The sequence below is a fragment of the Polypterus senegalus genome, chromosome 3, assembly GCF_016835505.1.
Source record: "Polypterus senegalus isolate Bchr_013 chromosome 3, ASM1683550v1, whole genome shotgun sequence".
Lineage (NCBI taxonomy): Eukaryota > Metazoa > Chordata > Cladistia > Polypteriformes > Polypteridae > Polypterus > Polypterus senegalus.
The window spans coordinates 141,567,665-141,582,395 of record NC_053156.1 but is presented as its reverse complement, the minus strand read 5'-3'; the positions used below and the strand labels follow the sequence as shown (position 1 = coordinate 141,582,395).

The window sequence follows — 14,731 nt, the reverse complement described above, 5'->3', positions numbered from 1 at the left end:
GGAGATACGTCCAACATGCACATTGAGGGACTGTCGTGCTGCCTCTGACAAGGTAAGAATGATGGAAGTGATGAAAGTGTGAAAAAACTGCCTTACCCTGGTTCCCTCTGAAATGGAGAAGAAAAAAAAAAATCATACTGAAACATGACATCACATTAGCTATTCTCTTCACGAAATCCCACCCCTCTGCTCCTTCGTCTGTTTAAAAAAAAAAAAAAAAGTTGACCAGAAGTTGAGATTCACTTAACTAAATGTACAAGCAGGATTCATTTTACGGTGTACATATAATGAAATGGTTGTTTATTAAGAACATTTGATGTCAATAAATTACTCGGGAGTGATGGTTCAACCCTTACTCTTCACATTGTGCCCCATTCCTATCGCATGTAATCTGCAACACAGAGTTTGTCTACTTTGATTAGGGAATAGTTCTGTAATATTAAACTTTTGACTTATGGATTTTAAACTAAATTAATTGAAATAAAACAGAAATAACACTTTAATTCTCCCAGCTTGTCACATTTACTGTGTTCTGTATTTCCAAAATAATTAAATGCACACTGAACAGGTCTCTTACTTTTAAAATCAAAATTGCACAGAAAATAAGCAATATATTGCAAATGAGAATTTATTCCAACAAATTATCCTGAAATGACAAAAAGGTTCTCACTATGTTTAATCAACTCACCTTAATATACAATTAGCTATTAAAATAACTGAAATATAATTATAACTAGTCATCAAACATCTTATAAAAAAACAAGCAACATAAAGGGGCACCAAAACAACTTTCCAGCTGTTCCTTAAAAAGGTTTCTTATTGGACAACAATTTTGACATCAGACTGTTCATATACCACTAGGACTTTTTTCCTATCTCTAGAACACATGACAGTACGCAAAACTCATACAGCTCCTAAACGTGTACCTTGTTATAGGTCTTCTATGTCTTTAAATAGTTATTCTGTAACTCTTACTTTTCCGTGACTTATATGAACAGACCACTTCACTGCCATTTCAGGTAAACATTACAAACTATATGTGTCCTAAAGACGTGATCGTCACCACCCCCCACACCAGTACAAGGTGGACATCTCTGTAATCCAACGTGGAGCACACACTGGGCGCATTTCCCCTTCTATAAGTAGACTTGGAAGTTTAAGTGTATGAGCATGATTCACAAATCTTTGGCGACACAAGGCCATGCTGAAGTTAGACACTATTTACATTCCTAATGCACAATACTCGCTCACACCGCGGTGCGCATGTTGTGCGCCAAAAGCTGAACATGTGCACGTTTAGGACTGGGCATCTTCACATAGCCAGAGTGGCTTTAGCTAAAGACCTCTCACATCCACTGAAATCATAAGCTGTCAGCCCCTCACATCTTCTAACGAGCACAGACTGCTATGTTTAAATACAACGGCGGGACACTACTGCGTACCTGCTATAGGCTGTCCTCTTCTAGGACAGTGGCGCCAACGTGGTGGAACCCCGCCGTGTGACATTTTTCCTCTTTTCAAAAATAACCAGGATCTTCTTCTGATGCTAAATCCACAAGCGTATCGGCCAGAGTCTATCTGCCACACGCTCAGTTAGTCCCGCCGGGACAGAGCTCTCCTAGTCCAGCCTTCCGCACTCTTGTGTTCGGCGGCTAAAGGCCCTCCTACTTTTATTTGTATGAAACTACTTTACTGTGTCCGGGTGTTCACGGGTCGCCCCAGCTGACGTAGGATTAAAACGACAAAGTCTTCCAATGAAACAAGTATTTGATATATGTCAAGTTCGCGCCTTTTCCTGTTTGCATAGTTTATCTTAGTTTCAACGCAAGAAGTGCTTAGGAAGCGTGAATGAACTACAACAATCAAATCCTCCACAATTCCCCCATAATGCACCGAGCATGTTCTACAGGAGCCGCCATAACCCAAACTAGACGCTGGGCAACCTGCCAATGCTGCTAGTCGCTCACTATTGGGAGACCTCGACCATTCAGAGAGCGTTTGGTCTCATCTCACCAAAGTTAAGACGTCCTTCTAGAATGTAGGACCTTCTTGTTACTTTATTTAGACAATAGCAAAGAAATTGACACGATTATTAAAACCAATCAGCATTGTTTCTTATATTTGATCTGGAATATAGGAATAACAATTTCAAAAGAAACAGGGAAATAGGCATTCTTGAAATCGCTTGATATATAATCTCCAAAATTCTATTCGTTGTTTCTGTAACCGAAACATCCAATTAGATGGTGTACTATAGCATGGCTCATTCTTTAACCCATTTCCGAATTAGATCCCGTTTATACACTACTAAAACAATATAATTTGGGGGTTGGCTTAGTTTTGGTTAACTTGCTTGTTGCGGTTCAGAGCCCGGCTCTTATCCAGAACGCGGACGCCGCTTGCTTTTAAGATTAGGCACCCTTACACTATTTTATACGGAAGCTGAATTTTTAAGATTAGGGACCCTGGTGTGCCTGGCCTTACCCACACGAAGCTTGAGTTCAGGGTTTGTAGTAGGGGTAGGCCAGTCTAAAACAAACAAGATGTGTGCACAGTTATTTTTTATTAACACTTTGAAATCGTGTTTTTTTTGTCTTGCGCCAACTGAGTATGAGAAAATAAAAACCTACATATGATATACCGTTTGACTTGTCAATGTCTAGTTATGCAAAAAGACGGACATTTTGAGGTGATCCCCTATTTTTGGCTCTGTAGACCTACAAACACCCCATTTTCAGGACATTTTTGAACTATAATTTACACATGAAATTATGAATGGCAAAAGAGTAAACCATAGGTGTACTTTGCAAAAATGATCAGAAGGATTTTGAAGATGTACATGCCCCAGCTGTACTCCAGCGATCTTTATCCATAATGGTCACCGCGTAATGAGATGCTAGGAGTCAAAGTTACTTCTTTTCACTTAACTTCGAAAAGTGAGAATCGGTAATATGGGTGTGTGAATCGCCGTTTTATTATGTTTCAAGGTTGCTGACCACGAGTGTAATATTTTTCATATTTGATTGTTTACCAGTAGTCACGGGTTAAACATATCAAATTTCAAACATAAACATATGGGGGGGGATCTTTCTGCACTATTTCATGGTCAGTGATTATGAATCTAATGATATTTTTGATTTTTAATCCTTTACTAAGGAGTCTAGCCCGCAATGGAGCTTTACAGAGAGTGAGAAAATGACAAATTTCTATTATAGTCAAGAATACTTAAATTTAAAACATTTAAATTGAAACACATTTTAATATTTCAAATATTTAACACAACTTCTATCCATCCTTCTATCTTCTTCCGCTTATCTGAGGTCGGGTTGCGCGGTCAGCAGCTTGAGCAGAGGGGCCCACACTTCCCTCTCCCTGGCCATTTCTTCTAGCTTTTCCGGGAGAATCCCAAGTCGTTCCCAGGCCAGCCGGGAGACAAAGTCCCTCCAGCGTGTCCTGGGTCTGCCCCGGGGCCTCCTCCCGGTTGGACGTGCCTGGAATACCTCACCAGGGAGGCGTCCAGGAGGCATCCTGATCAGATGCCCGTGCCACCTCATCTGACTCCTCTCGATGCAGAGGTGCAGCGGCTCAACTCTGAGCCCCTCCCGGATGACTGAGCTTCTCACCCTATCTTTAAGGGATACACAACTTCTAGAATGTAAATTATTCCATTTCTTATGAACGCCACCAATTAGGGTGGCAAACACTAATATAAACATTTTTTAGTTTTAAACAGCTGTACCTAGGTTTAAATTGTTGCCCATTTTCTTAATCAGTCATCAGTTAATAATGAAATGGAAATAATATCCAGCCAACATTTTTCCATTTAAACCAGTGCACTGTATATGTATTGTGAAGTATATGAGTTAATAAGACATTCTGAAATAAATGAGACAGAACATTAAAAATATGACAAATGAGAGGAGACCTGTAAGTCCATCAAGCTTTTTTTCTGGTTAGCAGCTAAGCTATTCCAATGTCTCCTTTAGATATTTGTTAAGGTTGTTAAAGTTTCTGCTTCAACTACATGTCTCTGTAGTTTGTTGCAGATTCCCCCAACTCTGCATAAAGTGCTTCCTGGTTTCAAAATGTACTTCACCTTAATTTCTTCTGGTGTCCTTGAGTACATGATTCAACTTTAAGCTGAAAGAATTCTCTTGTATTTATTTTATCAATGATTAGATTCCCACTCAGTCTCCTGTTCCCCCAATAAGGTTTAATTTACTGAGTCCGTCAGAGTATGACATGCCCCTAAAGTCCTGCTATGCAACTGGTTGCTCCCTTCTGTAAGTACTGCTATGTCTTTTTTGTAGTATGATAACTAGAACTGTGCACAATACTCCAGATGCAAGTGATCGAGTGCATTTTATAGTCTAACATCCTTCAATTTATATTTAACAGTTCTTATTATATAACGTAATATTTTATTTGACTTCTAATTGCTTCTACACACTGCTTAGCAGATGAACATTTTGTGTCAAAATAAACCCCTAAATCCTTTTTGGAGGTTGTTTCCTGTAGGACAGTGTCTCCTTTCTTGTATTTATAATTGACATTCCTGTTGCCCACATGTTGCACTTTGCACTTTCCTACATTAAATTACTTTTTCTAAGTGTTTGCACAGTTCTGAAGCTAGTCTGGGTCTTTTTAATGTTTTTGGCTGTTTGTTGCAATTTTAGTGTCATCTGTGAAGATAGCATGGACCAAGAGGTACAAATCTGTTCTGCACCATAAAACATATTGATAAAATTCTCAGAAATAAAAAAAATCTACAATGTGATAAAGATTTATCCTGGAAGAATAAAATTAATTATTTCTGGTGCAGAGTATTTAATGTTGAGATATTTTTGTTAGATCTTCATTTTTTTGCCAATACTGGCTGACAATTTATTATAATTTGTGCTGGTAGCCTAACACATTGTAAAATGTAGTTTCTGTGTCCTTTAGAATTTCTGTCAAAAGTCAAAACCTCAGATCCTCTAATGGTGGACTGCATACTATTCCAAAAGCTGAGCATAAAAGAAGTGGTGAAGCAGCCTTTTGTTGTTATGCACCTAAAATCTTGAATACTTTACCATAAAACAACTCTTTAAAACCCACTTTTTTAATTTGGCTTTTTCATAGCTATATTTTAGTTCTATTCCTAGTACACTATAAATGCATAGAATTATACTATTCTTCAGTTTATTTGCAATCATTAATAATTTCTGCTTTGCTCTGCTTTCTTTTCCAGTTTCTCTGTGGTGGTGTTTTCCACAAATATCCTGGTATCTGATACACTGTGCAGCTGCATATGATGTTCGAATAAAAGCAGATATCAGATTGGATACTCTCCATGAGACCCACTGCATGGAATCCCCTAAGACGAAGCCTAAAGAACAATAAGAACTACTGAAGAATATTTTATTTTTTGTATAGCTTACCTGGAGTTTTTTTGTTTTTATTTTTTCTGTCCTCAATCTGACCTTATCATCTGACTCATTTTTAGAGACTTAAATATAAAGTCTCTATAAAAATATAAAAATAATAATATAAAATATTAATATAAAAAATAATACAAAAATATAAAGACTATATAAAGACTCTACTTTTCAACTATTTATATATCTATTTTATCTTAAGTGTGTATTAATTTATTTTTAATGTTATTTATTAATTATTATTCTCACCTAATTTTAATTTGTATTTCTTTTCTTGTAACTTATATTGTAAAACACTTTCATCTAGATCCTGTGTATGTGTTGAAATAAATGTTGTTGTTCTCGCTCTTACCCTCACATGAAATTTACTAGAGGCCGTCTCATTCTTTAGCCAACCTCCAATAATGCTCTCACCGTTCCAATCTTCCATGCTCTTAACATACACCTACAATGACCCTTTTCCTGCCTTGTCCCTCACTTCCGGTCAGAGGAAAGACAATTTGCTTCACTTTTCATGACTCTGTGAGCAAAACAAGCCCACATCCTTCCTGAGATCACCAGTGCCCATGTACCTGAGCAAATAGAATTAAACAGAGGGGTAAGTTCTGCTCTAGATTATCTCTCTCACACTTACACTCACACATACAGACACTCACACACTGCATGGGATCTCAGGATGGCTCCACCCACTCTGACAGTGTCTCTTTGTCAGGTCCATATGGCCTCACCAGAATTTTTATGCCAAAATGCCAATGACTGTGACAGAATTGTATTTTTCTGACACTTTTGGCTTAACTTTTGGCTATCTATTACATACCTCACATAATTTGCCTCTACCATGCTAAATTTATGTTTTGCAGGGTTAATATAGAACTTAGCCTTCTTCAAGAATGATAGAATGTTTCCAAAGTTTTCAGAAAGGGCAAGAAGATGACTAATCATCTATATGCATGGTTCTGTAAGTTTCATGGGGCTTTAACAGTCCGTCCCCCAGATGTTAAAAAGTCATTGGTGCCCTAGGAAGCCAGACAGGGAGAATACAGTACAACTAGCAATTGTAAATGCTAAATGCTATTTTTTACTAAGCCTCTTTAGTTAATTGCACTTGCAAGTACTGAGCTTTTTTTAAACATGACAGTTTTGGAATGGTATACTGAGATATGCTAGTGTGTAATTTTTAATAATTTACCTAAGTTCCTGAGCAGATGAGACATGAGTGAGATACACTGGCCCTTTAGTACTTTTTTGGACCACCAAGACACAGAAATAGATCCACTATATCACACTAGAGATCACTGTTCCCAAAGACTAAAGTCCACCAAGTATTGCATTGCTTACTTTACCATTACTAGTATGGACTGATGTAAATATGCTGACATTTCCAGTAGCTGTATAATATCTATAGCAACCCATTCAAATGAAGTATTGAAAATTAGCAAGGGAATAGATAGAGTGTGACTACACCTTGCATTCCGTTTGGTCAGACATTCAGGGCACGAATAACAGTATTGTTCCACTTTGTTTAATATTCCAAGTCCATAATTCTTAAGTCTTAAGCAACATTTGTTTAGTTGTATCCTCATAAAGATGGCCACTGAGTATATGTTAATAAGTGAGATAGAGATGGGTCTTGCAATATGCATGGAGAATCACCAATTGCATTTAGTCTTTGCTCTTTCTCTAGGTAACCTAATACAACATACCATTTTAATAGTCAAATTCAGGGTACAATGTACAGAGGTTCCTTTGGTATATCTCTACCTAAACTACTGAAATGTCCTTCCATAGAATTTTCAAGTGGGTCTTCTCTGAAGCTGTGTGCAAAAGGACACCGCCTCTGAGGATGAACCCTCTCACCAAATGGTGGCATTTAGGAATTCATCCTGAAAACTAATGTCAGCTGCTGACTGACAATCACTTTCACATGCCAGTTGTTCCTACCTAACCTTTTCGTTACATCCAGAATCAACACAGGGTAGTGTGGAAGAACAGAATTCATTTATTCTTGTATTGAGATGTTGTCCATCCAATTCCTTCAAAAGATTACAGCATGTTCCAGTGACAGTACAAAAAGGACCTGTCACGTGCTGTTATTTCTGTTACTGGTAAGATGAATATCTGCCATGGGATACAGTGCTGTATGTTCTGAAGTTGCTACACACACTGCCGCTATTTTGTATTTTTCAGGTAGCATTGTTTAATGCTATTAAGGCTTCAAATGACAACAGAATTGTCACTACCTATATCCAATATACCACTTACCAGTTCATCACCTGCTCTGATCCATAAATACAATTTAGATAGATAGATAGATAGATAGATAGATAGATAGATAGATAGATAGATAGATCCCAAGGGAAATGTATGAATCAGTTTAATGAATTTTAAGAATTTATGGGTCAGAGCAGGCAACAAGCTGCTACCAAATGCTGATAAGCATTGTCTTTTCTCATTACTTAACTCATGGCGACAATTGGGCTACAATTTTTCCATCCTTATCAGTCACCGCACTGCCAGTACTCCCACTTCATTACTCTCAATCCTAGGGGGTAGCATTGTTCTCCCTTAAGTCTTGGTCTAGTGGAATGGGTTCCAGAATAACACCCAATAATTCTGTGAACCAGGGACTCCACTGTTGTATTACCTTTAAGAAATAAAAATAATTAGCTGACCCGCGGCATAGCATACACTGTATAATTATTCATTGATGGGTGAACACTTCCTGAAAGACACAGTTGTCCGAATGGGGTAGGTTTGAGGATAGACTGTGAGTGAATGAAAAGATGGAACTCTGGAGAGAGCACATTATAATTGTCCGTGACTGAAAACTGGTTTTGGCAGATACAGGCATATCTTTTTGAAAGTTTGGCCCTGTGCCTTATTAATTGTCATTGCAAAGGCTAATCTAACAGAAAATTGTCTGCGTGTAAAAGTAAAAGGCAAATTTGAATCTGATGGGGTCAGGGAAATCCAAGGAATAAGGACAGTTTGTGAGGTAGCAGCTGCGATAGTTTTACACTCCAGTACATTGCGGTGAATGCTGGTAACAGTCAGTCTAGTGCCATTACAGAGAAGCATGATGACTGAACCAATTTTAATTTTGAGTTTATGCGGAGGCATGCCAGTGGGAATAAGACTGTTAAGAAATTCTTCGGGGAAGGAAAGTTGATCTGCGGGATCGTCTGTGACGATGGAGTCAGTGCTGGTGAAAGTTACTTCGTCGGTAGGGATGTTTCAGTACTTGTTCATTAAGGTGTAGCGATTCTTCATTGGTGACGCTTAATATAGCTCACGTACTGAGTTGTTCCGGAGTGACAGTTGAGAAGTCGATGTCGCCATATAGTTGTTAAACGGGATCAGAATTAAAAGGAAAACAATGTGAAGGTAATGTTACATCTGTTCCGTTTTTCCCATCTCCAACATCGAGGAGCCATTTTGCGAAATGTTGTTCGTGAGGAAGAGCTCTCATATTTGTCATCAGTGTAAGTACATGCATGTAACACCACAAAGGTTGCTTGTTAATGCAACTGGTGACAGTACGTGCTCAGGAGCCAAGCATAATGACAGGGAGTATTTGTCGGAAATCTCCACCCAATAGTATTGTTTTCCCTCCAAATGCCTGCGTGTCACCCATAAGGTCACGTAATAACCTGTCGACTGCCTGGAATGCGTATGCATGTGTCATTGGCGCCTTGTCCCATATTATCAATTTGGATTGCAGAAGATGTTGAGCGTGTGGCGAGGTAGGTTTGATGTTTCATGTGGAAGTAGTAGCCAGCTTCAATGGCATTTTAAAAACGGAATGTGCAGTACATCCACCCTGTAACAATGTTGCTGCTACACTGTATTCCTGTAGATGCTACGGTTGTAGGAATGTCTCCCCTAGCTCTGATGGTATGAATCAGGGTTTTGTAAAGGTTTTCCGAGTTCCTGCAAGAACGTCTAAGAAGAAGCATATTTGTCGCGGATGGGAATCACTGTATGCAGCATGTAAACATGTGTTTGGTGAGGTGTTGGGGGTGGGCACATGAGCAAGCAGTGCGCATGCCTCGAGAGCGAGGGTGGGGGCGGGAGGAGGATTAGAGAAGGAGGACGGGGCGCCGTCGTGCGTACCCCATGGTCGTGCTTCCCATGGTTGGGCGACTTGGTCGATTATATATATGGATTATTTAAACAGTCATACTGCTGCCTTCTTTCATTGATAGGAGGCCTTGTCTCTGGAGATTTGGTGGCCCCATTTACCGTGCTGACTATGTTAGTAGTGACCACTAGGGGGATACTTAACAAACCAGAAACAATTTTTTGAGTTTCCATCCTCACTGTGTAAGGTGTGTTTGCTCACAAAAAAATATCAGGGTTAAATTAAGAAGAGGACTATTGCTGCTGTTCTTGGAACATACACTGAGACATCTGGAATTCTGTGACCTTTCACTTAAGGCTTTCCCCATGGGCAGCATTCATACAGTATTTATATTCTAAAAAGTTCCCATTAAGATTAGTTTTACAAAACTGTTGGTGATGTTAGGCAGATATTATATGAGCAAACATAAATTCTAATTTTGGAAACAAAACCTTTTGTAAAATTATCATCTTCTAAATGCAAGTGGAAAAGAGAACCTAGGGTTAACGCCATGCCATAAATAGATGTTGTATATGTAATTTGTTTCTTTTAATTTACATGGGCTCCTATTATAATTGTTATAACTTGCTATTTTATTACTGTATGCTTGCAGTTTTGGATGTAAAGACTTCATACTTTCTAATTAAATCAAGTGGATTGTAATGTAAACAGATAGTGTATAAATATAGCGTGTGAACCACCACGGGGCACTGCAGCCACCCCAACCCAACACAGACAGTCAGCAACGCAAGTTCTTTGGTACAACACAAGTTTATTCATGTGGGGAAGCCCCTTTTTGATTGCCTTGCCCACCACACAGTACAAGCACCAATAAAACAGTCATTGTTCTCTTCTTCTTTCTCTCTTCCTCTCCTCCTCCTCCAGCCAACTTTGCCTGAGTCCCTCTTGAATCTGGCATAGTGGCTGCTGGCTCCTTTTAGGCCAAACTGGGGAGTATTACTCATTAGGGAGGTCTGGAATTACTCCCAGTTGTGGTGGAAGCCCAAAGTAGGGTTCTGCAGCTCTCCCTGGCAGCACCAACCAGAACCCAACAGGGCTGAGCTGACAAATACCTAGTCCCATATAGCCCAAAAGCGCTGTTGCACCACAGGGGGTCTGCCAAATAGCAGCTCGGGGGAGATAGCGCCCTTCATAAGTCATCTCCTCCTGTTCTTCCACTGTGGAGGCATCCCAGTAGGGTAATGGCTCTGGCCACCATCTGTCACAAATGGAAATCACTTGTTTTTGGGGGGCTGGGAGCATGCACTCATTAGAGCACATTGCCGCACGCACCACACGACAAGCCACCCAGATTGGGTGCAACCATGCAATGTGACACCTCAGCACCACACTATAACAGTGTGAGTTTTTTTACAATGGTTGGTGTGCCTGGATTTAGGTCAGTTGTTATTTCCTGCTAGTGCTTCTGTGGACTTGTTTCTTCTTGACAGTATCAGTATGCTTTACTTTTTTATTTTAGTCTGATTAAAATCATTACTGTGTTATAGTTACATCTATCTATCCATTTCTCAGTAAGTTATATTCATGGCAGTGTTTATCATTATTAAATGTTCTGGTGCATTCTGGAGTATGTCTGTTGATTATTCTGAGTGAAATCCCAGGATCGATTTCTACCTGCAGAGATATGGACTGCTGATTCAAATGATGCCAGTGTCATCCAGCCCACTCGTATTGCTTCTTTAATTCCTTTTACAGCTTGGACACCTAAATGTGCATCAAAGAATGGAAACCTAGTTAAAGGTTTTGCCTTTGTGGGTTGGTATATTAACCTAAGTATATCTCAATTTTTACAATGTTGGCATATTTATATGTCTCATTTAATAAAAATAATAATGTGATTCTAAAACTGCAAATATATAGCTCTTAGCTGCTATGGATTTATTGTTGGAATTACATACATTATGTGTGTTTAAACAGTAATGATATTAGTTACACAAAATGTTTAATAATGCATCCATACTATAACAGACGTATTTTCATATATAAGATGCTATAGAAAGCTAGGAAGGCAGTGTGGTGTAGTGGTTCAAAAAAGAGGTTGTGGGTTCAATTCCTGCTACTGACAATGTGTTACCACGAGCTAGTCACTTGACTTGCCTTTGCTCCAATTGAAAAACCAAAAGAAATTTAAAAAATTAAAGGTGTCAGCCAAATAAGCCATATGAGCTTTAACTGGCACTGAAGGGAGGGGACAAAAAAACAACCTAATGGTTGTGGGTTAAAAAAGAAGAAAAAAACTGTCCCAGTAGCTCCTACTAGCACACAATGGTGGAAAAGATTGGCAGTTTAAAAGTGCTCCCATACAAAGCATCATGGAGAAGGTGAGTAGCATTAGTCATGAAGGCCTCTAATGTTGCCTTTGTCTTCTTTTCCATTACTGTTCCATTACTGTTTCCATTAAGTGCAATACAGTACCAGCTTATTCAAGTGTCTGTCATCTACTCAGGTGGCGTTGCTCCCTCAATAAACCGCAATGAAAACAGTACACTATCTACAAGTAACACATACATCTTAATTATTTTATCTTGTTAGCTGTACTATATATTAATGCATCCTTCTTTTCATACCAGCCAATTAAATTTTATGTACTTTAATCAAATATTGCTTCTGTCTACTCATATTGTCCCAGTCAATGTATGTTTATGTACTTCTACTAAAATTGCTCCTGATTTTTAATTTATGTAATCATGTAGGACTACCTAGGGATTATGGAAGAGAGGTGAAAAAGAGAGTGCAGGCGGGGTGGAATGGGTGGAAAAGAGTGTCAGGAGTAATCTGTGACAGATGGATATCAGCAAGAGTGAAAGGGAAGGTCTACAGGATGGTAGTGAGACCAGCTGTGTTATATGGGTTGGAGACGGTGGCACTGACCAGAAAGCAGGAGACAGAGCTGGAGGTAGCAGAGTTAAGGATGCTAAGATTTGCATTGGGTGTAACAAGTACGGCTCAGAGGGTCAGCACAGGTTGGAAGGTTGGGAGACAGTCAGACAAGTGAGATTAAGTTGGTTTGGACATGTGCAGAGGAGAGATGCTGGATATATTGGGAGAAGGATGCTAAGGATAGAGCTGCCAGGCAAGAGAAAAAGAGGAAGGCCTAAGAGAAGGTTTATGGATGTGCTGAGAGAGGACATGCAGGCGATGGGTGTAAACAGAACAAGATGCAGAGGACAGAAAGATATGGAAGAAGATGATCCGCTGTGGACTGCCTAGTGCAGGGGCAGATCTACCTTCAGGGATCTGCCAGAATATTGAGGGACGTTTTTGTCTTTTTATTCCCCATAGCGAAAGTGCCATGTAAACCGACAAATGTCTCCATATCCTGAAAGTGTTAAGATGGACACCCCCCCCCCATACTCATAAAGAGTAGGAACTACCACTACCACAACCAGGATTCTGCATGCTGAATTGTTAGATGTAAGTTCAACTCTCTTTAAGGAGCTTAATTCATTAAGTCACCCAGGGACTTGTGGGGATCTCGATCCAGCCTTGACTTAGTATCAGTTTGGTCTATTCACAAAATAGCATATGAATGATTTGTGTTTTGAGCATATATAGTTTACAATGGCACATTTCCTGGCTGGCATATAATTTGTTTCAATCTTATTTCAAAATGAGAACTCCAGAAGAAAGATGAAATCGAGAGCCCAAAAGGATTATTTATGGTTTTATACAAAATATGAACTAACAAAAGCCAAGAGACAATCTGCAGTGCTTATGCTAGCTTTTTCTATGTATCACTTAACAAAAGAGACTCAGATACCTGCATTGGTTATTTTGCTGATTAACCTGTTCATCAAGAACATTTTGTAAATAAATATTGAGTATTTTGCAAAGCAAAAACAAAAAATACCTGAGGTAAGTTTTTGTGGATTTAAAGTAAGGTGTAGGAAAACTTCATATGAATACCATTAATACAAGTAATCAAGCATCCATGACTGGCCAGAACCTGTATTGCTGCCTGCGCATTGTACTTACAACCTATTTGTCTGATTTAACTGTTATTGTTAGATTGACAACATTTAATTTTCCTAATTAGGTGACAAATGAAGCAGATGTAAACAAGACGTGTTCTGTTTGGTAAAATAGTGAAATGTGTTTTAAGGATGTACGTTTCCATTTGAAAGTGGAAATAACTTCTGTCTTGACAGAATGGCATAAATATGTGTCTATTGATACTGTACATTAGGGGATTACTACAGTGTACCAAATACCAAATTATTATGAATTTGTATTTGTTTATACAGTAATATATATTCAGAGATGTGCAGTTAACAGATATGTGATATAAAAGACAGGGTGAGGTGTTTGCATGTTTCTTGTCTGTGAAATGAACGTGTGGAAAAGATAAACACTAACAAGGTGTAAATACAAGAAAGGTTTGCAATCCAAATTTCCTTCAGCAACTCCTAATCATTTTAACTCCTTTGCCATTACAAAACTAAATAAAAAAAACACTAAAAGGATAAATTAGTGTTTTTCTTGTTTCTGAAAAAATGTCTTCTTGACTAATATCATCTTCATAATCTGGGCCCTACTCAGAGCTGTTTTAATAGCCCTGTCAATGGCAGGTCAGTTATCATAAAAGAAAACAAAACATGGTGTTGAGATGAGAATTCATGCAAGAGCCACAATTAGCGATTATTTATGCCCTGGGAACAATAATATCATAATTTATAGCATCTGAAGTGGAGTTTTGAATTTAAGGGATAATTACTTGTGCAGCATTAGTGATGTAGGTCACCAGAAAAAATTTGCTTCATAAAATATTGATGAGATTAGCATGTCTGTAAGGAGACACAGTGAAGAAGAGGAGTAGAGTTGCTGAATCACAATGATTGGGCACTGGATTAATTTCTGACTGAGGTGTCTTTTGAGTGGAATAAAAACATTCTCTCCTTGTTTTACGAGGGTTTCTTTAGGTTGTCAAAAGACACAATGCTGTGTCAATTGATATTCCAAACCTGTCCTGTTTATACAAATATTGATATGTGTAATGTTTGATGTCCATGGCTAACAAGTTATGCATACTGTAACTTTTAGTTTATGCGTACCCTAATTTGTCTTAAAATCTAAATCCTGTCAAATGTGTGTGGAAAGGTCTGGAACAATATTGTACAAAATATCTGCACCTTCTTCAACAAGATACAACTTTCCCATTTTTCTCAGGGAAGGA

The 14,731-nt window shown here is 38.6% G+C and overlaps 1 protein-coding gene across 1 annotated transcript in view; it reads right to left on the bottom strand.

Moving 5' to 3' along the window:
• rngtt (RNA guanylyltransferase and 5'-phosphatase) overlaps positions 1-1,917 on the bottom strand; it is a 926,738-nt gene extending 924,821 nt beyond the window's left edge. The window contains exon 1 of the mRNA XM_039748003.1: positions 1,443-1,917. Coding sequence (XP_039603937.1) covers positions 1,443-1,506 — 64 coding nt within the window. The 5' untranslated portion in view covers positions 1,507-1,917. The remainder of the gene's footprint in view (positions 1-1,442) is intronic.
• Between the last annotated feature and the right edge of the window lie 12,814 nt (positions 1,918-14,731).